This window comes from Haliotis rufescens, unplaced genomic scaffold (genome assembly GCF_023055435.1).
Source record: "Haliotis rufescens isolate VD_foot unplaced genomic scaffold, xgHalRufe1.0.p SCAF_1, whole genome shotgun sequence".
NCBI classification, from domain to species: Eukaryota; Metazoa; Mollusca; class Gastropoda; order Lepetellida; family Haliotidae; genus Haliotis; species Haliotis rufescens.
In genome coordinates, this window is record NW_025963779.1 from 53,210,589 (window position 1) to 53,236,620 (window position 26,032).

The 26,032-nt window shown below is 38.2% G+C and overlaps 1 protein-coding gene across 4 annotated transcripts in view; it reads left to right on the top strand.

Annotated features, from left to right (window-relative positions):
- Window positions 1-4,644: 4,644 nt before the first annotated feature.
- The window catches only part of LOC124131324, a 111,902-nt gene continuing 90,514 nt past the window's right edge, over window positions 4,645-26,032 (top strand). For 3 of the 4 annotated variants that reach the window (XM_048397710.1, XM_048397719.1, XM_048397722.1), the window contains exons 1-10: window positions 4,646-4,698; window positions 7,115-7,183; window positions 8,362-8,681; window positions 9,266-9,413; window positions 10,252-10,357; window positions 13,323-13,391; window positions 15,257-15,492; window positions 18,155-18,205; window positions 20,341-21,026; window positions 24,919-24,971. In XM_048397710.1, coding sequence (XP_048253667.1) covers window positions 7,147-7,183; window positions 8,362-8,681; window positions 9,266-9,413; window positions 10,252-10,357; window positions 13,323-13,391; window positions 15,257-15,492; window positions 18,155-18,205; window positions 20,341-21,026; window positions 24,919-24,971 — 1,706 coding nt within the window. In that variant the 5' untranslated portion in view covers window positions 4,646-4,698; window positions 7,115-7,146. Of the gene's footprint in view, window positions 4,704-7,114; window positions 7,184-8,361; window positions 8,682-9,265; window positions 9,414-10,251; window positions 10,358-13,322; window positions 13,392-15,256; window positions 15,493-18,154; window positions 18,206-20,340; window positions 21,027-24,918; window positions 24,972-26,032 lie in introns of all 4 variants that reach the window. The other variant, XM_048397716.1, reaches the window with a different exon arrangement.

Below are 26,032 nucleotides of genomic sequence, written 5' to 3' on the forward strand. Positions count from 1 at the left end.
GAAGGGACATGTGAAGGGAAACTATCCGTACTTGTGACCATTAATCTTCTCGGTATGTCATGACATACAAACAAACTCCGTAACAGTATAACGTACAAACAAACTCCGTAACAGTATAACGTTGACAGTCGGCAGCAAGTGTAACCTCAATATGAACCACTGCTTGGACACAACCCACAACCCACAACCCACAACCACTACTACTACTACTACTACTACTACTGCTACTACTACTACTACTACTACTACTACTGGAATACTGCTCAAAGTGGCATTTAAACCCAATTCATTCACTCACTTGTACTAGTACTACTGCTGCTGCTGCTACTACTACTACTACTACTACTACTACTACTTGAAAACTGCTCAAAGTGGCATTTAAACCCCATTCATTCACTCAAATGTACTAGTACTACTACTGCTGCTGCTACTACTACACTTGTACTACTACTACTACTACAACTACTACTACTACTACTGAAATACTGCTCAATGTGGCATTTAAACCCAACTCATTCACTCACTACTACTACTACTACTACTACTACGGGCATTCCTCCCTCATCAAGTTGACACGCCAAATATCCTAATATTGTTCAAAGCGGCGTTAACCCATACTCACTCACTATAGCATGTACGCCCGTCATGACGGCCAACTACTAGTACTATGACTGCCGGTAACACCAATACTACAATTACAAACACGATTAAAGAGAGAAGTGGATATACAGATTACATATATGCGATACCTCACTGGACGAAACAGTGTGTCTCTATCTCTCTGTACATACAACCAACCCCTCCATCCACCTGTGCACGCGGCAAGGGATATGACTAATTCTGTATTTGTCATAAGCGAGGAATGTGTGCGACCGTCATTTTCAAACCATTTGTGAACACATGTGTTGACTGACCTTTCCTTTTGACCTTTTAATTATCCAGACTCGCGTGTTTATTATTGTGAGAAAAAAGTGACACACGCACGCTTTGACTGATAATGGCTGTTACACATCTCCGCCACTTCCTCTGACAGTTTATCAAAATAGACTTAGATTTATGAGAATTTGAGTTTCAAAATAACAGAGGTCATTTTCATTTTCAACATACAATAATTAGCGTCTGAAATGTGAACATGTTAATAGGGATGGAACGTGCACTTTCTGTGACGGGCGAAACTTTCATTTCTTAAAAATTAGACTGAAATTGGACATTTCAATTTTACCTGCAAACCCTCAACGTTTGAGTGTAGTTTATTATTATACATACATAAGGGTGTTACTTCAAACTTAGTTGCACTGCATGGATAGTTTGTTTCATTGGCTTTTCAATTTCAATTGGCATTGGGACTACTGGTCGAAGCCAATGTGAAGCCCTGGTGAAAAAAATCGACAGGCTCCAGTCTAAGGGAAATAACTCCATCCAAAATTCTATAACGATACATGGTCACTGCCGGTGAAGAATGGATTATACAGACGCTTCATTCTCGATGGACACGAATGTAATGAAGTGTTTGAGTGACTTGCACAGCTCTAGATAAGATGTTAATCAGCGGTAGCAACTCAGTTTTCGTCCACTAGAATGAGTGAGAATGGTTTTACGCCGCTTTTAGCAACATTCCAGCAATATCACGGCGGGGGACGTCAGAAATGGGCTTCACACATTGCACCCATGTCGGGACTCGAACCCGGGTCTTCGGCGTGACGAGCGAACGCTTTAACCACTAGGCTACCCGATCGCCCCAGTCCGCTAGTCCTTACAGTGATATCATATAGCAAAACCGTTAAAAAGGGCAAATTACTGCGAGTCCTTATCATACCTCAACTATATTGGGCAGTTTGGCAAGGACTACATGACTAGTGCAAATTTCTAACGCTGTGTATCTGCGTAAAATAATCAACATAAAACACCGTTACTTAATTTGAGCAACTTGCGTACAAAGTCACATGAAAAACTTCAAAAAGCCAATAATACAACAACACAGCGCGTAATTACCTAAGGTAGTGTTTTCAACTTTTTGCGTATCTGTATTTCATAACATATCTTTATTTAATGATTTAATTCAGGTATCAAAATGACATATGAATTTTATTTTTTTTAAATCAGTATTATAACAATGTAGCCATTACAATTGTTTGCGTACCTGTATCTATGCATATATCTTCTCGCATGTCGTAACTTAGTCAAGAATTACTTCAACATATATCTTCTTAAGAATAAATTGTACCAACTATTGTCAAAAAAATATTGCTTACATTAAATATTATTTGAATGGTGTTATACAAGCATGTGCTCTGGGGCCTTCTCGCAGAAATACACTTGTCTCTTGTCTCTTGACTTGTGTATGTGTTTGTGTTGGTGTGCGTGCGGCTGTTTGTACTAGTCCGGACTAATGCCAGTTTTATACTGCTAGCCCTCTGAGATACCATGCCAGAGTTTAACATGAATACCCCTCTCAGACACAGTATACTGACCAGTCCTTGTTTTAGCCCCTTATGCTCCCATGTCATTACGACCACGAATATCCCGAATCACCCCGAATAGGACATTTTTTCATGTTCGTAGATAAATCTCAATCATTTCTTAAAGTTCTTAAATGAATCTTATTTGATTCCCAAACATTCATAAAATTCGCGGGAATTCGTCGAATCGGCGAGAAAGTGTTTGTTTGTCAAAAACTTTCGTGGAAGGGTCCCCGAATTGCAATATTGTGGCTTTATAGTAATCCATTCGTAATTAATTCTTATGTTCCGTAACAGCTTCGTAATCGATTCTTTTGCATTCTTGGCTATTCTTAGCGATTCGTGGCTCCCAAAATTTCTTGTCCTCAACCCGAAAATGTCACGAATGTCCCGAGTCAACTACGTATCATGTAAAAATTAAGTAAGAACAACATTCGGCATATTCGTAACTTAGTCGTAGGTGATTCTTACAATTGGTGCATGATCCGTACATGAATCTAGTAATTCGTACGTGTTTCTTAACCCATTCCTGGCTTTCTTCATATTTTCAACCCGACTAGCCACGAAAGTTTGCATTATTGGCGTATCATCACGAATTTCGAAAGTTTCCGATTCGGGGTGATTCGGGATATTCGTGGTCGTAGTGAAAGGGGGGAATAAGGCAAGGGTCACACAGTGCCAATTATTGCCTCCCGTTTGAGATCAGACAGCGCTACGACACGAAAAGTGAAAGAGTCGGATGACTATCCTCAATGATCTGGAATGTCCTATCATTGTCTGAACACAGTCGCATACGTTCGTAACAGAGTCTTACTAAAATGTCCAGAGAGGTCGGCTAAGCACTCCCGACAGTATGGTGCGTCCCCTAACAAACGGGAACTCAGCCGATTTTGTCTCGTCGGATTACAATCGTGACTGTCGTGACAGACTCTGCTGTATCGGAATCACAATCGTAACGATGTCCTGTGTTGTCTAGACGGTGTCCTTTGTATCGGGACGCTGTCGTGATGAACGGGAATGTTTTGTTCATTGCCGTTTCTTGTCCATTGAGTCCAGATTGCGTCCAGATCTTGCCGAATGCGAATCGTTTTTGTCGGTTCACTGTCCCGTCACTGTCTGATCTCTGTCGGATCTCATTCGGGAGTATCGGGACGCTGTCGGGACAGATTCGGTCGCTTTTTACCAAGCGGAAGATACAAATCGGATCAGATTTGGACTGAGAACGGGAGAATCGGGACGAATTCGGCTGGAAACGGCTGAATCGGGACGCTTCCTAAACAATATCTGATTGTTTCTGAATTTCACGCCACGAATCGCAGGATCTTGATCAGACTTTTGACAAATTTTAATCGAGATTGGTCCTATATCAATTACGGCAGTAAAAATCCTAAATGTGTTACTGAGCCCTTAATGCCGAGCGCCAGGCAGGGTAATAACAAGTCTTTTAACGTCTTTTGGCAAGACGCGGCGGGGGATCGACAGACGGACATTTTTTTTTTTCATACACTTGACACACGACAGGTCATTTCGGCTTATGTGATGGTATATCGGTTGTTGAGACACAAGGTACCGATTTTCAAGACGCTTTTTCGATTAATGCAGCTTTGCGTAATCCCAGGAAGGGATCCAGTGGTGGGTGGGGTGCCGCCTTCTGTTTTTCGACACATTGCTAGTCAACCTGAGTCCTCTGACTTCATTGGCAGGTGTGACCATCCTTCAAAATCCTGGACCATTCTCTGTTTCCTGGAATTTTTGTTCATTAATTTTACCTGGCGATTAGTGAAATAAACATCTCAGGTGAGAATCGACTATTTCTTGATATGTTGATAGTGTGTGTCATAAATGCATGTGTGTAGAATAATCCGATACAGTATGATTCTATTTCAAGTGGCGACGACTATTTTTACGCAAATTACTCAAAGCTTGCTCTATGTATCCCTTCATTAAAAAGAATTTGGAAGGTCAAACATAATCGCAAGGGGGGAAAAAACAATGGATTTACCATATGATTTCCTGTTGTTTTGTTTTTTGTTTCCCTTCGCCGTGGTGAAAAATAAAACAAATATCTCCGAGCCTTATACAATCGGAAGTGCCAACGTGACAAAATGCGCGTAAATAGCCGAGTTATTCTGACCGGCCCGTCGTAAATCTACGATGGCGCCAATGCGTAGATAAATATGGCGGTAAATGTAGCATGAAATAGTTTACCTGCAGAAACATTGGACACGAGTTACTTGCAGTAAGGTAAATGAAACGATACATGTTGTCGAGGTTAAAGCCACTGTGAAAATATTTACATTAACTGTAAGCGTATTAGTTAGAATTTCAATGATGAAAGTAAAGCCCTGACGTCCGGTCTGAAAGCCAAGCACAATACTGAGTCCAGTTCCTGCGTTTTAAATGTATAAGTTATATACCCTACCCTTATATCAGTTCCTCATTGATCTACTGTCTGCTTAGGTAAACGTTATATAGTCATATACTAATGTGGATATTACCACTTAACTCACTCTAAATTTAGCAGTTTCTACAACTTCAACGCAGCGAAATATTTAGGAAGGCAAACGGGATGATGGTCTGAAATAATCAGAAAAGACGATAGGCCTACAGGTCGATGTGTTCACGAAAAATGCGTGACAAACAAATGTTTTGCATAGACAAATAAATCTGAAAGGTGTGAATGCAGGGTCCACAGAAATATGTGCTTGAATTTAACCTTCACAGTGTGCTTGAAAGGTTCTTGAAATTGTATTAACAGTCTTGAAAAATGTTGTCAACTAGAACATTTCAGAGAATTATGTAGGCTCTTTAATATTAATTAAATGCTGTGTTTACTTCCCTGATACAACTTTGAGCAACTTTGCAATTGAGTTCATGTCTGACAATTGATCTGGGAAAGTAGCTAACTAACTGTCAAGGAAAACTTACAGCTCTAAAACTGTTGCAGTTGACAGTGTTTCATCTGAACTTTCAAGTGACTAGTTGATCTACTTTTGGATGAATAGAAAACAATGAAGGTTTTGTCCTTGAAAAGTGCTCAGCTTGGATCAGGCTGTGGAAGGCCAGTACCCTGATAAAGTTTGTCTATTATATATTCAAGAGAATAAAGTTGAGAGAGAGAGCAATAACAGCCTTATTCTGTATGTCCTTCCTTCATACTCCAGTGTCTTAATATTGATGATGTAAGTGGGGTCTCACAGGGCGGAAATGAACCAAAAACTACTAGCCTGAATAGTGATAACATAGCAATACTCTACCCCCCAACCCCAAATGTTTGTTTGTTTGTTGTTTAACACCGCACTCAGCAATATTTCAGCTATATGACGGCAGTCTGTAAATAATCCAGTCTGGACCAGACAATCCAGTGATTGACGTCATGAGCATCGATCCATGCAATTGGGATCCATGACATGCATCAACCAAGTCAGCGAGCCTGACCACCCGATCCCCTAGTCACCTCTTACGACAAGCATAGTCGCTAAGGACCTTTTCTACCCTGGATCTTTACAGGTCCAAATGTTTGAAATACCCTGCAACCATTCACCACAATGACTTCATTTTGGCGAATATGTGATAAACTGCCAGGAAATTAATGTACAGAAAGAAAACTGAAAAACAAATGTTTGAAATACTTTGTGAACACAAACCTTTTAAGCCAGTACCATACAACTTCTATAGTCATGCAATAGTAGGTAATTTCTCACAGAATTTCTGATAGCCTATGACAAGCAAACATCAATTCAATACATGCACCAATGTGTTTTATAATATATATGAATGTGCTATTTGGTAATTAAGTATTTCCCTTTGAAAGAATAACCAATAAAAAAAACATTGAGGAATTGTAGTACCTTGATAAGATAATGACCTTGATTGCTGATTGAGTGTGTATTGACAACAGTCATTGCACTGAACAAGTCTGGGTGGATGAACTTAATCTGTCTGCATATACTTTACTATTAATATTGATTTTGGTGAAATATCTTTCTTGATAAGAGTATGTAAAAGAATTATGAATATAATATGTTATGCATGAATTTATCAAAATGAACATAAAAATTCTTAGTAGTGGGATGATACACCTATGCATCAGTGGATCGCAATTTTTTACTTCTTGATACAAGCATCAATCACAATTGCACACAAAGTAAAAAGTAATAATTCTTAACTTAAATGTATTCTTCAATAAATGTTACACCAAACACTAATTACTAGTGAAAATAAGTAGTGAAAACAAATATTTCCATCCATTGCTCCATACTTAACACTGCCATCTGTAAATCGTTAGTGTTTTATGTATTTGGCCATCCTGTCTATGAAAAAAAACATGGCTCACTCACCACAGAAAAGTCCACATGCAAGTATCATGATACGTATCAGATCGTGAGCAAGGTATCGTGATATGTATCGGATTGCACAGTTGGTGTATCGTCCCAGCCCTAAAAATTCTGTTAGTTTACATGCATAATTGCAATAATTTTAGTAAAAATATAGACTGTGAGCACCACAATATTATAATACTTGTCAAAGTGAATAGCCTACATATTATGATTCTTCATTTTGTGATTCATTATGATCATAATTTATTGCTGGTTTTCTGCTGTGATTCTGTGAATGTTCTGTTATAATGAAATACCTTTTACATTTTCCTTCAGTTTAAATGATGGTATATCTGTGATCAGCAGCCATGATTTGGGTTCGATCGCTGCTGGTTATTGTCTCGGGTAAGTTCCTCTATTACAGTATCAGAAATGTTGGCTTCATGTTTTCTAGAAGCATGTTGGACTATTGGTGACTGTGCCTTTAAAGAACATTCACTCGCTGATATGAAAGATGTCAGGGCAAGTAGAATTTCAAACATTTTGGTGAATCAAAGAAATAATATCATTTCAGGGCTCGATTTAGCTATATAAAACATGCACCAGTGCAATCTATTATTGAAAAATGCAACCTTATATTTATGTCTTCATGCACTTGGTGCAAGTAAAAAATATTTAACTTTTTGAGTGACTTTCCTTACTTGTCCACACTACATTGATCTTTCAACACAACACGTTCATTACCTATCAGCTTTTTTGACCATACTACATTACTAAGCTCTGTGTTGTGTGTAATTCATGACACATGACAAGTGGTCATAAGAGATCGGAGATTTTATTTTTTTAGACATATAGGTTTTGCATTTACATTTCAAGTTTGATAAATGTGTGGGACCAGGGTGCAACCTGGTTTTGTCTGGAGAAGCTCTTTATGTCAGCATGCACTTGGTACAGGTTAAATCAAGTTCCTTAAATCTAGCCTCGCATTTGGTTGGCTATGCATGAAAGGGAATTAAGCTAATAAAGCCACAATATCTTTATTAACATGATTATATTGTCATCCAATTTTACAAAAACATAGGAAGGAGGCGATATTATCATTGCTTGGTATTTTTTGGCTTCAACTGATATTTTCAAAATCTTTTCATGTTTTTAATCAAGGTGCTGACGTGATTTGATGCAAGTCATGAAGTAGGACCCATTTTATCACAAAATAGATCTTGATTATCGATGAGATCATCTTTACTGGGCGCCTCAATTTTGTTTCAAGTAAATGCAAGTAATATGAGAGGTTGAATCTGGTTGGTCAATAGGAGAGGCATAGAAGGGACATAATTCATAATAGCCACTGGTGGTGCTAAGATCAAGCCCAGAAATTCCAGCCTAGTTCAGCAAGGATAGAAACTGAACTTTTATGGTCAGTTTACTCCCTTGATTCGGGAAGATGGTGATTCACAAGAAGCATGAATGTTTGGCAGGGTTTTTGGTAGTGAGGCAGACAGAGATGAACATCTAAATAACTTAATTATTACTGGTATGGCCAAAGCTCAGAGAAACTAAATTGTATTTCTGTATCTTTTCAGTGTTGTTGCTGATTGGAGGCAGCGGCATCTTCCAGTATTCCCTGACAGCTTCCTTCACCATGTCCCATGACCCCTCTTGCATCTACACTACCAGCACATCCGACTCCTCTGCACTCCGCTGTGTCACTTCTCCTGGAAACTGTCACCCATGGATACAAGCATCCGTCATGGAACCTGTGCTCTTCACAGGAGTCAGACTGGCTGCAGAAGGACTAAGCAAAGACTTGGATGCATTGAAAGCATTCAAAATAAGCTATTCCCATGATGCTTTGACCTGGAAGTATCTTAAACCCAAAACCCTGAAAAAGAAAATTAAGAAGGTATACAATACTAAAGTACATATTCTGAATTCAGTGAGTGAGTTGGGTTTAACGCTGCTTTTAACATTATTCCAGTTATATCACAGAGTGTCAACTTACCGTAATGTGGGAGGAAAGCCCGAAGTGATGCAGGTCTAAGACGTTTACTACTTCGGTGAAACCCACGAGCACGGGTATGGTGCTGACAAACCTAGAAACATAATCAGGGCAAACCGGGATTCGAACCCACCCTCTGCACAGCAAATTACGGCGCCTTAGATGACTGGGCCACCCGTGCCCCCTATTCTGAATTCAAACCATTATTTAAAAGCATAAATGTGTGAAGGGACAATTACTTTTGTCAGTACTCGTTGAATATATATACCAGTAGTCAAACTAGTAGGCTGCTATATGCTGTTCAGAGTTTCATATCTTAAGCTTACCAGAAACTTGGGGTAATCCCGGATTTTGAATCCCAGTTCACCCTGATTATTTATGTTTCTTGGTTTGTCAGCACCATAACTGTTATCATCGGTTTCACTAAAGTAGTAAACATCATAGACCTGTTACGGGACACACTCACTTACTGGCTTACTATCGTACAGGATACAAGAGGTAAATCTGCTGCTGCTGCTGGTGGTGCCCCGATGTTTACCATCCCCTGCCACTTTACAGCCAAACACCTGCGGGTTGATCTACTGGCAGAGAGCAAGAGTAACAGAACATGTCTCCACTTCAACCTTGTGGAACAAAGTAAGGATTGAGTCAATAGTGTTCAACATTAAGCTTGAAAGTTAATAATGATTGGTTTAGCAGACCCTCATTGGAACTCTCTGCCTCGAAACCTTTTTTCTCGGTTATGTTGAGTTGCACCATATCGCCATCCTGCTATTGGAGTCTTTGATAGCCATTTAGAAGTTGGAAGAACATGAATACATGACACTTTTTATGGATAGCAACTTCTTTTCTTCTTTTCTCCTTTGTTGTGATGTTTAAGGGATATTTCTTGCTCCTTCATCACGTGAATGCTGAGTAAGTGCCCAGAAATAATATATACAAATCATGATATTATAAGTTATCTTTATACATTCAGCCCACCTTGTGTTGTGTAAACCAGCGTTAGAAATTGGCAGTAGTCCTGTAGTCCTTACGAAACTACCCAATAGTAAAGGTATCCTAAGGATGAGTAGAAATTGGCCCATTTTAAGGGTTTTGCTATATGTTATCATTATAAGGACTAGTGGACAAAAACTGTTAGTTTCTAACCGTGTAAACGTATCATGATTCATATATATTTTTTATCTCTATGCACTTACACAGCAATCACCTGATGAAGGAGCAAAAAGTGGCTCTGAAACGTCTTGACAAAGAGTAAAAGAAATCCAGATGTCATTTATTACCTTTTTGTCCCCACAGAAAGAATCCAGCTCAGTTGTACACAATTCAGGCACTAATATCAACATCTGTCGACAAGGATTAGAAATAACATTGGAACGTTGAGCACAATGATTTTAAAATGAAAGATAATGTCCCACAAAAATTGAAAAATATTTCCTAACACACGTTCTGTTGAACATGATTACTCCTGCAGATGCTGTAGCAGTGATGCCTGAGAGTGGAGGAGAGACCTTCATCTTTACTGCTCTCTATCAGCCCTCTAGCATCAACACCAACAACACAAGGAAGCCACATACCAGGTGAGACTCATCTATCTCATTCACTCATGTAATGACACTGATGTACTACTTCTAATGACCTCGGTATATTACTGGGTGATAGAGAGACTCACATGTGTGTCTGTCTATCTGTCAGTCTGTCTAATTATTTCAATTTCCAGAGAATAATAAGTATATGAAATCTTGTCAAACATTTTTTCATGAAACACATATCAACCTAGTAGTTCATTTTCCAATCTACCATGAATTTGTAAAATACTTGATTTTGATTGGTCAATCAGAGGTATCACATCACAATAAACCCCTTCTGATTGAAACAGCTAATTCGACGGCTGCATCACCACAGAAGCTAATATTTTTAGAATAGTACTTCTTTTACAGTCATTGTCGGTAGGCGTATTTAAATAATTATATTAACAATAATAGGTTACAAGATGTAAAGCTGCTGTGACTACAATATTAAAAGGATGTGTGACAATATATTTTGTGCAGAAAAAACGATAGAAATCTACAAAAAGAATGTACCGGTATTTCAAGTTTTGAGGACCACAGAGAGCTTGCTATTTGACACTTTTCTATATACCTACGAAATCTTTTCAAGGCTTGCTTATTTTCAATTAGGGGTGCCAACCTCATGTTAGCTTACAAAGCTGCCCTGCTACATGCTTTTTGTTCCTGTCATAAGTTCATGTCAAGTATTACGGTGTAAACACACTGCTGGAGCATAAAGAGCGTCATATTTTGTTTAAAGGCTGTTGTCAGTGATTCCATAAATTCTTATCGACAACCCACTCAAAACACAGGACTCATGCTGCTTCACTCAATATATTTCCTGACACCAAAGAGTTCGCATTTTATTCAGTGGTAAAAATGGAGATAGGCATACTGTGTATTCAATGTAGAGCTAGGTCTGCATTTTGACCAAGCTCTACAGCAACACGTCCAATCGAAGATAATAATTTTAATCAAGGGGATGCATTTATATATTACTGTACTTAAACTACAGCTTATGACATACATATCATAATCGAAAGGTTATATGAAAAGAATAAAATGCTTGGTATCATTACGTCTGATTCGGCAGCAGCTCCTTATGTCCTGACACTATTCTGTCCCCATTCCTCACCATGGATAATACAGGGTTTTACTGGATGCAAAATATTGTTTCCCATACTCACACAGTGGTTGCAAATAATTATCCCCCGCAACCCGTTTTATGGGGCGTACAAAATAGACACCATCAGACTGTCCGTCCATCTGTCCATCCATGTGAGATGTCGTTTCTGGAGCTGATCTTGAAAACTTTACTATAGTCCTTCACCAAACTTGGTACATATATAGGTCTAGTAGAGAACTGATGCCTTTTGATAGTTTGCGATTTTAATATATAAAAAAAATGTTTGACAACTTTGACTTGTGAGACATAAAAAAAAGTATAGCTCTTTGGATCATTAAATTTATCAAAATTGCATGTTGCATTATGTATATAATATATCTTTATTCTGGTAAGAAGAAGTCTTCAGTGGTTGATTTTCTTTGCTCTCACATTGAAATCTCCATCTGTATTAGGCTTAAGGAATCCAAGACATCTGCCATGATAAGACAACACACATCAGTCTTGGACAATAATTGAATAATGCCACATATCAGCCTGGAACTCCATTGTTCATGCCTTGGACTACACTAAGATTTAGTCCCAGAAATGAAGTCATCTTATTATAATATGTAAATTGGTAAATGAAACGGAAAATCCAAAGGTGTCCAGAACAATGCTTAATCATTCTAGACTTTAGTTGGATTCGTTTTTAATTTAATCTCTAGGGTCAGGATGACACTAGACTGACACCTGGTACCAAAGTAGATAGACCTTGGTAAATCCTAACATAATAGAGAACTTCCAAGCTAACTTCAAGACATTGCAGCTCTACACTTATATGTTAGACTTAGCGTTGTGTTGGGAAACAGTACCTATTAAGAGCCCTTATTGTAGGTTATATCACTCGTCTAACTATTACATGTGTAGAAATTACACCAGGAATACAGGATAGAATAATCTAAACATGTATTTGACATATTTAAGTCTGTTGTGTGGTCGATGGACCCAACTGACATTAGGACACACTAGGGCTGGAACAAATACACTATGAGGCAAATATGATACGTATCACGAATATAGGGTAACAAATACAATCATACATTTATATACGGCACTTATCCATGGACTAGTATCTGCTCAAATGCGACAGTGACCAGTGACCACATTACTATCAAATTAATATATAAGAGTGTTGTCTACGTTTGCATATAATAAGTTCTTATGTATATTTTTAGACAAAGGATGTAAATGCACATGACTACATAACCATGATTACACAAATATACAGTGATGTTACCTTTGGGGTGCAAATAATTGATGAGCGTTACAGACAATCAGCCGTTTAACCAAGGTGGAGTTATAGATGACCAACACAACAGACTACTGCACGGCTTGTATATACATGTATTCTATTTCGCATATCTTGGTTTGATAAATAACAGACAACTTCAAGTTAAAAAACTCTCTTTTAAATTTTAAGTTGTAATTATTAGATTTAGGTGACCACAAATAACAAATTCAATTCATGAAGGGATACGGTTCGATTCATCGAATATGCAAGTGAATCATAACAGCCATAGCACACACACACACACACACACACAGACACAATCGGTTCAGCCCCCCGTAACACGCCATCTCTCTCTCAACCGTTACTCAAAACTCCCCATCTACACCACACAATTACATCACAATCTCAAAGATCTATATACATATACAACATAGAATGTAACGATATAGTGAGGATATAAACAATCCTCAAGCGTCAAAGGAAACCGGAGGTGATATTGTGTAGAATGAACCACTTGAAAATAGCCTGAATATAACTGTACACATGGTAGTAAAGAAATATTTGATAAAGACATTCAAGTTGGTATGTACTTCTTTCAGAGCATCAACACATCACTTGTCAATAGGACGGACACTGCTACAAATCTCAGAACTATCGCTGGTTTTAAGGTGAGTAGTATTATAATAGAGGCCTGTCACATTTCGAGTGTCTGCCCGGAGAGCTTAAGTTCATGAGTTCGATCCATGGCTGCGTCATACCAAAAGACATTAAAAGATAGTACTTGTTGTTACCCTGCCTAGCACTTGGCATTAAGAGGCTAAAACAAGGACTGGTTGGCTCAGTCACTATACTGTGTCTGAATGGGGTATTCATGTTAAACTGCAGCATGGTATCTCAGTGTGCTAATACTGTCAAATCGGCATCAGTCCAGACTAATACAAGCAGCCACACTCGGACATACACAGGCATGAACGTCGCTTTATAAATGCAATAATCTTGAACGTGACTTTAAACCCCATTTCACCTCACCTATTACTTTTCACTACAATGCCTTTCACATTGGGCTTGTTATTATTAGTATCAACATTATTGTGTCTTATCTCTTGAGGTGTAATAATAAGCATATGTGTACAAGATGCAGGGTGCAGAAATTACGTCACTGAAGTGCCTGACCCTGGTTTATTTACTTTCAGTCAAGTAGGTTTTGGCTCTTTTTAGCGCTCTGGGAACAAATTAAGCATAATCTGAAAACTAGGAACTGCGATGAGATACATATACACTGGGTTTTGGGAGCAGAAGAAACTGCTGTGCAAAAGAAAGTATACACTTGAAATTGGATTTGACCAAAAACATACAAATATTATCAAAACATTACTAGGCTCAGGGATTTACCTTGACCTGCTCAGAGACCGATATTCGGTCCCAAGTCTGCAGCAAACAACAGTACAAATTCCCAGTTTGAATTAAAAAAATTCCCATTTCCTCGCAAAGTACGAAAACCATTACATTAAAAAAAATGTAATGTTTATCAATATCATGATTTTTTTTTTCAATTTGCCTGTCAAGGCACTTAGTTTCGGAATCTAGATAAATCCTTGAGGCTGAAAACAGTTGCTGAAACACTGCAAACTTAAAGTCCCAAACACAACTACTGTATGATACCAGCGTTAGAAATTGGCACTAGTCCTGTAGTCCTTGCCAAACTGCCCAATAGTTAAGGTATCATAAGGACTAGTAGAAATTGGCCATTTTCAAGGGTTTTGTTATATGTTATCATCATAAGGACTAGTGGACTAAAACTGTTAATTTCTATCGCTGGATACCCGTATCAAATACATCACCATCGAATAACCATTTCTTGTTCGTTTCAATTTTAGCCACCAGCAAACATGGGTGTACACTTTCTTTAGCTCGGCAGTTTTTATCGTAATTTCCTCAAACAACGCATTGTAGTGTATTTATTCCGGTGAATGGTAGAGCTTGACATTGGTATACAAGGGCTGCTTCAGGGGCTCCAGATATTTTGAGCCATTGATTGTTACTCCCAAGTTATCATTAACAATGGTTATTCATAGTTTTTTGGGTATAATATATTTTACTCCTTTGGGTCTGGTCTAATGGGTATTTATCTGCCTTTTTTAGTCATTATTCACTGCAGTAGAGTTGTATGTGTGATGCCTGCTTTCTGGCAGTAGTTATACATCTGTCAAGACATCCATGTACACAAGTTGTAAGGCTACATCGGGTAATTACTCACATAGTATAAGAAATTGTATAGTGTATTGTTATGAATATCATTGACAGGGTGTGACTGGCATAATGGAAAATGATATATACGTACATGGACAATATTTTGTGATTTTCGAAATATTAGAAACTTTGTCTTTTTTTTGCAATATGGTTGCCATTTCTAGGTAGTGCATCCCAGGAATCATTTCACAAAGCACCATTTTTTTGTTGCCTGTGGACGTCTGAAGCATTCACCATAGCAATAATGTTACACAAATCCTAAGATGATATCTCTGTTCCACAGCTGTACCTCAGGGTGTGGAGGGGACTGGAGCGAGCCTGTGACCCTGACAGTAACCTGCATCAACTGTGGCGGACTGGGCAGTGTCAGCTACACATGGGACATACAGATAGTACAACTGGAAGACCTGCCACGGGAGGTTTGGGAGGATCGAGCCGTGTTTAGCAGTGATAATACAACGCTTACCTTGCCTGGCAGATTCTTCAACCCTTTTGAGTCCTACGTAGTCAGTGTCTCAGGTAGTCCTACGTTTTAGTTTACCAGACAGGGATGTACATTGAAACTGTCAAATCACTTTTAGGTAACTTAGCCTTAAGAAATGTACATAGTTTGCAGGGATGATGGCAAACTAAAACATTTACCCAAGACTCCAATCAGAACCCACCTTCTTATAAACCTTCTAAAATGAGAAGTGCATGATTATAACATGTGACTTGGCTGATTGTGTGTCATGGTACCCATGTTGGTCAGTCAACTTCTGGTTTCTCAGGCCTTGGCTTGATTAGGTGGGTATTCCAGGTTAGAACTGATCTCCAGCACCTGGTTCCTATAAGCCAACAAATGGGCCAGGTGGTCAGACTCAGTGACATAGTTGATTTCATCTGATTGTAGCCCCATTGCTGTGGATTGTTGCCCACAATATCACACTGTATTGTATAGACTCAGCTGTTTACAGGCCACGATCATTTAGATGGAATATTGTATGGAATGAGTATGCCATTTAACAAACAAGCAAACATTATTGACAGGCCAGTGCGATAAAGGTGGACTAGTGCTGACTGTCACCTCAAACAAGCTCACTCCCAGTCCTCTGCACCTTCCCAAGGCAAGAGAGTTAACTGACTATAAAAGTCCAGTTTCCACCCTTGCCGAACTAGGCTGGTATTATGGAGTTACATTTTGGCTGGACTAACGAGTCTATGCATAGTCCAATCAAAATCGCGCACCAAAATCGAAATCCGGTTCGTAAAGTGTCATGCAGATTTCGGTCGACTGCAGGATTTGCAAAGCATGTGCACCGCTAACTCGTTGTCAACTGATATTTTCTAAATCTTTCCATGTTTTTAATCAAGGTTCTCACGTGATTTGATGCACTTCTCAGTATAAGACTCGTTTTATCACAATATAGATCTTCATCATCAATCAGACCGTCTTGACTGGGCGCCACTGTTTTGTTTGAAGCAAATGCAAGTGATACGAGAGGTTGAATCTGATTGGTCAATAGGAGAGGCATAGAAAGGACATAACTCGTAATAGCCACTGGTGGCGCTACGATCGAGCCCAGGAATTCCAGCCTAGTCGGTCAAGGGTGGAAACTGAACTTTTAAAGTCAGTTAACTCTCTTGTCTCGGGAAGATGAGTCCTCTGTAGCACGACAGCAAGATGTTTATCCCAGGGCAGTATAGGTGTTTTGGAGTTACTGTTATTTCTCTGCACAGTAAGCAGAGCTTTTAAGGCTGTGCATTATGGGGCATTACTCAGTGGTTTCATTGCAGTCTCTGAAAGTAATAAATAACCTTGGCATAAAAGTTAAAGTGAGTGAGTGAGTAATTATTGTTTTACGCCCCTTTTTTAGCAATATTCCAGCAATATCATGGCGGGGGACACCAGAAATGGGCTTCACACATTGTACCCATGTCGGGAATCGAACCCAGGTCTTCGGTGTGACGAGCGAACGCTTTAGCCACTAGGCTACCCGACCGCCCCATATAAAAGTTAAACATTTGGAAGGTGATACAAGTCTTATAGGAGCAAACCAGGAACCCCGTGTTTTACACATCCAGTACGCACAAATGTATAGAATGGGTGCAGAAAATTGAAATTAGTAGTTTGGGGTCCTCTGGACCCCTAGTTTTGTAGGTCAAGGTAAAACCTTGGAACCCTCTTAATTTGAACACTGCATTGCAAGTACCGGTAATTCATCTGTTTTGGAAATATTTAGCATGTTACAAATTACATACTTTCATAAGGTTGGGCCAAGATGACCAAATGACTGGTCAATCTCTCAGTTGATATATGGATATGAACTGCTGAGGAGATATCTACAGAAGTACATAATTACATTTTATGTCAAATAAATAACCTTGCTATTTCTTTCATCCATGACCAGAGACAATAAATTAAATTTATGGTCTCTGCCACAACCCATGGGGATGTCAGGTAAGAATATAGGTCTCCAGCGACCTATGCTGGCGTAAGAGGCAACTAAATAGATCAGGTGGTCAGGGTCAGTGGCTGGTTGATTGCATGTGATTGTATCCCAATTGCGTGGATCAATGCTCATGATGTCAATCACTGGATTGTTTGGTCTGATCATTATTGGATTATTTAGAGACTGCCATATAGCAGAAATATTGCTTAAGCCAGCTTTAAGCAACAACCAGCCAAACTTTTAGCCATCATCAGCTTCAATTTAAGCAAGACATAGTGTTCGATTAACCTTCCTTCCTGCCTCACTACCAAACATCCTGCTTCACATCATTGTACACTGTACGCTGTACAGATGAAGAAAATCACTACTTGTTCCGTACTTTTGTACTTCTGAAATAAGCCATATACATAGTCATGACAAACAGTCATGCTTCATGTGAGTCAGGTCAGGCTCGCTGACTTGGTTGATGCATGTCATCGATCCCAATTACGTGGATCGATGCTCATGATATTAAGCACTTGATTGTCTGGTCCAGACTCGATTATTTACAGACCCCTTTCAAATAGCTTGAATATTGCTGAGTGCGGCGTTAACAACAAACCAACCAGCCAGCAGTTCCATCCACATTTAGTGTACAGAGATGCCTTGAAAATATAAAAATGGCTCCCGCTTAACATTTTTAAAACAAATGGAAAAAAATGTGCCAATTAATTTATTGTGGCCTTAATGAGATGTTTGTATATCTCCAGGTACCAGCTCAGTGACAGAAGGGGGAGTGAACTATACCATCCCAGCCAAAGGTGAGATACAGAACCTTTCTAAGTAAATACACCCACCTCCAGCAAGCTGCGGTAGCCATTTCTCTGCTCTCTATACACGATTTAGATTGACTTGCCACTATAAAGAGCTACCACCTTTCCCATAGTACACATATTTGAAGACAGGGAACCGAAATGTGTCGCCGTTTTTGTGGGAATACATTTTAATTACATTAGGGCAGTAGCGTAAGTAAGGTATGTTCCGACTAAGGAATCTATTAGGAAAACACAATGGAACAGCCAGAAGCTGTTATAGGAGCAGCACAGAAATAGAATTACCACAGCCAAGCTGGAAGCAACAGCCGTATTTATTGTTATTTGTCTCTCTGCTCCATTATTGATGTAGAAGAAAACAAACTCATGAGACTACTAAATATTGCAAAAAAAAGTACTGTACATTCTTTACATTATAGTATGTAATCAAATGTAAAGCAGGGCTCGATTTACGGAAGTTGATTTAACTTGCGCAAGGTGCATATTGACATGAAAACCTAGTTGCACCTGACATAACACAGGTTGCATCCTGGTCCCATAAATTTATCTAAGTTGAAACAGATACATAAACTATTCTAAATAAATGAAATCCCAAATCTCTGACGACTGTGTCATGATTTTACATAAGTTAATGACATGGCTGTAAATTATAACAGGAATGAGCACATAATCTGGAAGTATCGAGTTTGATGACGTCAAGCCCAAGAAAGCATGACAATTTACACATAACACTGGGACTAGTGTTGTTGGTTGGTTGGTTTGTTGTTTAACACCACACTCAGCAATATTCCAGCAATATGACGGCGGTCTGTAAATAATCGAGTCTGGACCAGACAATCCTGTGATTAATATCATGAGCATCGATCCACGTAATTGGGATCGATGACATGCATCAACCAAGTCAGCGAGCCTGACCACCCGACCCCGTTAGTTGCCTCTTAAGACAAGCTTAGCCGACTTGTACAGCAAGCATGGGTTGATGAAAACCTATTCTACCCCGGATCTTCACGGGTCGACTAGTGATGTAGCATGGTACATAAAGCTAAGAGGCATTGAGCGTGTTCACTGTATTTCTGGAGTAAAGTAAGGGTGTTCAAAGATTGATGTTGTATGAAGAAGTAAGGGTTAATCAAACTTACATTTTGTAGAAAAAGATATATGGTTGCATATTTCAATTATAGGTTGCATTGGTGCATGTTTTATGTTGCTAAATCGAGTGCAGTATAGGTTAGTCTATGACCACAGCAAACACCTTAAAGAGAACGATTTTCTGACAGAGGTACTGGTCACTTTAAAGATCGTACACATCATGTACTTGAAACAGATTTAGCATTTATTCTTTCCCCAATAACATAGTGTTATGAGAATACGCTTTAAATATATTAAGTATTTGTATTCACACATTTGTTTGTTTTGGTTATGACAATACAAGCTCACTTCCTAATAAAAATCACAGTGTGGGGATTCTGGGTTAGAATATGTCCCCAGCAACCTATGCTTGTAAGTCGCAACTTAATGGATCGGTTTTCAGACTCTAGAACGTGAATCGTTGTTCACAATATCGATCACTGAATTATCTTGTCCAGACTTGATTATTTACAGGCCACCGTCATATAGCTGGAATATTGCTGCATATGGCTTTAAACAACAAACAAACAAACTTGATACAAAAATCTGTATAGACCATTGCAATGTTATTTGTTACTATAATATCACAATAAAATTATATCACTAATCTAACTGTCACTGAAACTGATCAACTGTACCTTTTAAACACAGGTTATTACTTTTTACAAACTGAAAAACTTGGATGAATGATTTTGGATGATAAATAGAATCTCAACCTCTTGTCTTTTAATATCAAATATATGATCAACCACTCGTTGATAAAAGTTTAAAAATCCTCGGCAAGCCTTGGAGTTTAAACATTTATCAACTCGTGTTGATTCTCTGTATGTATACCATAATAATAAAGATTTGATCATTTGTAAGCTTAAGTGCCAATCTCATGTCTTTCAGGTTTTAAAAAGGTTATTCATTAATAGATCTTAGATGCAGATCTTTCTTTCAAAACATACTGACTATAGACATGAGTTGATATACGTTACATGTATCTATTTCAGAACACACATTATACATCACCTCCAGCATCAATACAACCTCCGCCTCAGTTGACAGCCGTGTGACTTTCTTAGTGCTGCTGAACAGTTCCGACTCAGACGTGTTGATCGAGTTTGGAGAGTACGACAGCTGCATACCCAACTTAGCCACCGTTTCAAATACGACGAGAAGGACATACCCACTCTCCATGTTTTTACTGTCAAATTACACAAAGGGGTTAAAATATGCAGTTTTCGACTTTCAGTTTCATACTGATGGCAACTTCATCATCAGTGCGACAACAACCGGCTTCCCATCCAGTTCCTCTGAAGTCTCTGTTTCAGTAGTGTATGAGAAGATGGAAGTTGGTATGTGCACTAATAATACCCACATGATCAATGCTTCAACGAGTTTTCAGAATGCTGAAATCTGGGGCCTCTTAGAGGACTTGTACTTCAAAACCAGCGGGGGCGATGCATGTCCGTCTCTTACTGAAAGCTATTCATGGTCTCTTCAACGTTACACGGCTGGCAGCACGAGTAAATGCACTTTGGAGGAGGACTTTGAAGCTCTGGATTTGTATGCTAACACTACACATAATCAAGTGCTGTCTATTCCATCTGGACATTTATCTGATGGCCATTACAAGCTTTGTCTGGCTTTGGATAAGCATAATAACTCAGTCTTACTTGGCACAAGGACTGTTTGTGTAAGTATGTGTCTTCATTCTCTAGCCCTGTTTGTTTAAGTTAGTTTATGGATCTGCCATCCCCAAATACTGAGGAGATGGAAGGAAAAAAGCCAACCCAAAATTATGTTTAATATAATCACTGCCAAGCCGAATAAATAAATAAAAGAATAAAAAACATATTTCCCAGAATCTTGCAATGCAGTAACAAGACAACTTTGCCATCAAAACAGGCATTTCTCATACCTCCATATATCTCTTAGTCACAGATTACAAGAGCAAGGTCCATTATCACAGTTTTAAAGTCCAGATACAGGTATATATCATGTCAGAATTACAACAACAACAACAACAACAAAAACAACAACAACCCCAAAGTTGGGGAATGCCATAAAACAAATTTAAAATAACTGTCATGTCAGATTTTTACCTTTATTTTTTCAATGGCTGATAGATATTTTTTTTGCAAACGTAAACCAACTAATCTTTTAAAAAAGGACTTGCCACCTGAAGTGGCTAGTCTTTGCCGATGATGATTTTAGACTTTGGGACTTATGGGTAATTAAGTTTGTTCAGGGTGTATGGTTTTTCTTTTGGTTTAACCCTCTGGATGCCGATTTTTTTTCTTACACACATTTTCCGAAGATTGGAAAAGTGAAGGTTGTGCGAGAATTGCGCTCAAGCGGCACTGGATCTACCCCTGGCTATAAAATTACGCAGAGGTGGAGAATATTAAATTTCCTATTTGATGGTGTAAATGTAACTGCAAATATTAAATCGGTTTTAAAAAAAGACATGTCTAAGTGTTGTCCGAGAATTTTGCGTAAAAAAACCCAGTAAATTTATCCGCTTTTTATCATACATCGATAAAAAGTATTGCGCCACGATTTTTTTTATTTAGAAGCTTTATGGAAACTGAGCGAACAAAATACTGCCTAATATCTGAACGACATAACTACATATCAAATGGAGTTATATGCGTATCTATAACGACATACATTCAATACCAAAAATTGCATGCCGTAAATGACGAAAACTGATTTTTCTCTATGATGTCAAAAGGCGACAGAGAGGTTTCACTTGACAGAGAAAAGGGGGCATAACTCCGCTATGCTTAGCACTAGTTTATTGTAACTCAGGTCACTTGGTGAGAATTAGCTGTGGGTAAATACAATATATTTTCGTGGTGTTTTGTTCTTGAGAAACCAAACTATTCCAACACAAATATCGATATTGAAACTGTATAGGTTTAGTTATAAAAAAAACAACATACGAAATGATGAAGTCATCCTTCATAAAAAAGAGGTAATAGAGAAATGGATGGCCCTATCTAACCTATAACTTAGTCCTTAGATTCCAACATTCTCCTGATTGTGTAAGTGTAATTTGACTAATGTTGCACCATTATTAATGGAACACTAGCCTTATCATCAAATGTAATCAAATAGCAAAAAAATAACACCATTCCTTTTGACGTCAGGGCTGGTTTTATGTCTTTAATAACGTCGGAGAAAGACGACACTGGTATTTTGATTAATATATATCTCCCCTAATTTTCGTTCATGGTATGCAAAATCTTGATGTGTAAAACGGAATTTGACGCTTTTTAGACACAACATAAAAAGACTGCTTTCACTAAGTAAATAATGTCTTGAATATGTAAACAATTAGATAGTTTATTGTGTATCTTAATTGGACAAGACACGCACCTGTTTGGCATCAATTTACGTAATGAAATACCCCAAAGAATATTTCAAAACAACCAAAATTATATTCAATATTGGACATATATTTGTTCATTATTATGTTATTATTTCTCTTCATCTCGTCTCAGAATTACACAATAAAAGATGCGAAGAAAGCTCTATTGGTATAGAATTATCAAGATAATCGTATAAGGTTGAACCAACGGGGTACATGGCATGGTTTTTTTTTTATATACTTTTTACAATTCCGGGAGAAATAAAGTAAACAGTTTAATATCCAGTGATCACAATATTGACAAAAGAATGAACCCATTGATCATTTAATGCAAAACGAGAGGAATAATTCGTAAATTGTTTGTGACTAACCCGCACCTGGCGAATTGTTGGATATCATTGTTCTGTGTATCAAACGACATAAAATACAATTCCAAGACCAAGACAATTCTTTCAGCAATGTGTGCATATATTTTAACAAATAATGTTATCCATATTGTTAAAGTAATATATTCAGTTTTAGTTATAAAATAAAATGAAACGGCTATTCATGGACATTGGTTATATGAACTTATGATATTGACTATTACACATCACAAGAAATACGTACATGCTATAGTTACATTTACGCTTCATCTTGTAACACTTGTCCAAAGGAAAGAAATATAGTATTCGACACTATGAACCGATCATTCAAGGACCTTCACCTCAAAGAAATGACCAAATATGTACAACAATGTTGACGTATGACATCACTACCGGTGACCGACTTTTACAAAATGGCGTGTTCACTGTCATCAGTACGAAGGATTTTACGAGGGGACTTTCGTTGATTCATAAATGTGACATGTGAGTAATCAAAAACATTCTGACAATCTATGTCCTGTTATTTGTTGTTATAATTTTCATTGAAACCAACGAAAATAGTCAGAAATTGCGATAAATACCGTTGTCGTTGTGCATACAGATCAATGACTTGGACCTAAGATATACAATAAGTCAATGGCAAAAATCAATTAGTCAAATAAACAAAGATGGCATATGCAGTAACATTTTGAAGTTAAATCAGTACTTTTAAAAAAGTGGGGCATAGCTAGCTTACCCGGCTACCGTGAAACATCTCATTCACTTATAAAGGACAACTTTATCTTAAAAACAAGCCATCATCTGGGTATTTACAATTTCTGTGTGACACCACACCTCTCATCATAGTGTAAGTGTTCGTGATAGAAGACGTGTGATCATCAGATGTCCGAGAACCTGTGATCCGATGATAATTGTATTGTTTCATGAATAATAATAAAGGCATATATGATGCTGAAAGCTCTGATCGAAAATAGGACTATATGTGTACTGGTCATTCTCTCGATTGACACCGAACTTTATGAGAGCATTTCATTGGTCATTAAAATCGATACCATAAGTGGGAATACTCCTTACTATTTACTTTTTAATCATGAAATTATGACATGTGTGACCCCTTGCTTAGCATTTCTATCGGTCAAAAGTCTAACAACCACTACAACAAACCATCGGTAAATGTGAAATTTTATCGGTCTTTGACCGGTGACTGACGGCCATCTGAAGCCCTGCATGGGTAGGACAGCCCTGACAAGTAAAACCTCCGATTTTGGTTTTACAAACTCGGTACCAGCGACCGGTTTTACAATACTGAACAAGACCTCGTGTTTTATCCGTTAAGTAACAAATACTTTTTGCAGATAAGTGAAAATTAAAAAAATATTCTAACCTTGCTATGCTGGTAAAAAATTTGATGGATCAGATGGTCGGGCACAATAACTTGATTGATTGCATACCATGCTGGGTAGGTTACTTATTAGGGCAATCGACCCGTGAAGATCCGGGGTAGAGCAGGTCTTCAGCAGCCCATGCTTGCTGTAAAAGGCGACTATGCTTGTCGTAAGAGGCGACTATTGGGCCACTGGTCAGGCTCGCTGACTTGCTTGAAACATGTCATCGATCCCAATTGTGTGGATCGACTCTCATGATATCAATCACTGGATTGTCTGGTCCAGACTCGATTATTTACGGACCGCCGTTGTATAGCTGGAATATTGCTAGTGCGGCGTTTCACAAACCAACCAACCAACTATTAGGTCAATCACTTGTTTGGTCCACAAAGCTGGAATATTGCTGAGTGCACATGGTCCTTCTTATTGGCGTCCATTTAACGTATACTGGATTTATTTCAGGGCTTTATTCAGTTACAGGATGATGATTATGATGATATTCAAGATCATATCAGGTAGGATGCCTAGACTGGAAGCAGTCCCTTTTTCTAATATATATTGGAAAGTATAATGAAAAATCTGAGATATATCAGTGTTTGATATAAAATATGACAATCAAATCCGTTATCATTTTTATCATTATCATGTTTATTATTTCCTGGCTTTCAGATGGTTCATATGCTGTTCACAACTTAATAGCTTGTAACTAAAAGTGTTATCCTGTTCAACATTGATTATTTAAGTCAAGGGGCCCTGTTGTTAAAATATAGTCATTTAGGGGGCCCCTATCAGTCAAATGATATGACAACAAGCTACAGTTTCCCCTTAATTTCAAACACTGCTATACAACAGCAATAATGACTGAAATATGTTTTTGTTTTTAGTTGTAAATGTGTTGACAGATGTATATCTAGAAGTGTAATTAACATGTATTATAAATATATTGTTTTGGCTCAAACTCCAAATGTTTTTACCCGCGCTGGAAATAGGAGTTATGACACAAAGATGTTACATTTGGGAAATACAAATCGTCTATTACCGTATTCGACATAATAAGCGCCCAAGGCGCCCTCAAAATTAGAGATAGGGGGCTCTTATGAGCATTGATTAGAAAATGATTTTAGTGAGCAAAGAACAGAGTTGAAAGATCGTAAATTTCGTGGTTTATGCTGACAGTCTGAAATGATACAAAAGAAATGTCTGTGCATATTATACACGACAGATATATTTTCCAGAATTTAATTGCCCATACTTAAGGGTGCATCTAACACACGAGCGCATATTATACACGAATAAATAAGTCTTGTGTACATTGATCAATCAGAAGGGGTGCTAATTGGGATTGTTCACTAGTCAATATATTAAAAAATATTGCCGTGGGCGCTTATTAGAGCAGGGTGCTTATTACGTCGAATACGGTACATCATCTTCACACTAAAAAATCTTCATATTTGGTACAGAAGTCCTCTCTACTATCAACAATCCATAATTAGTTGTAGAAGTCAAAGTATCTTGCTGACCAAGTCTCTTGTGCATGCACAAGGCTGGTAACCTCATTTCTTTTCTGTGTGTTAGC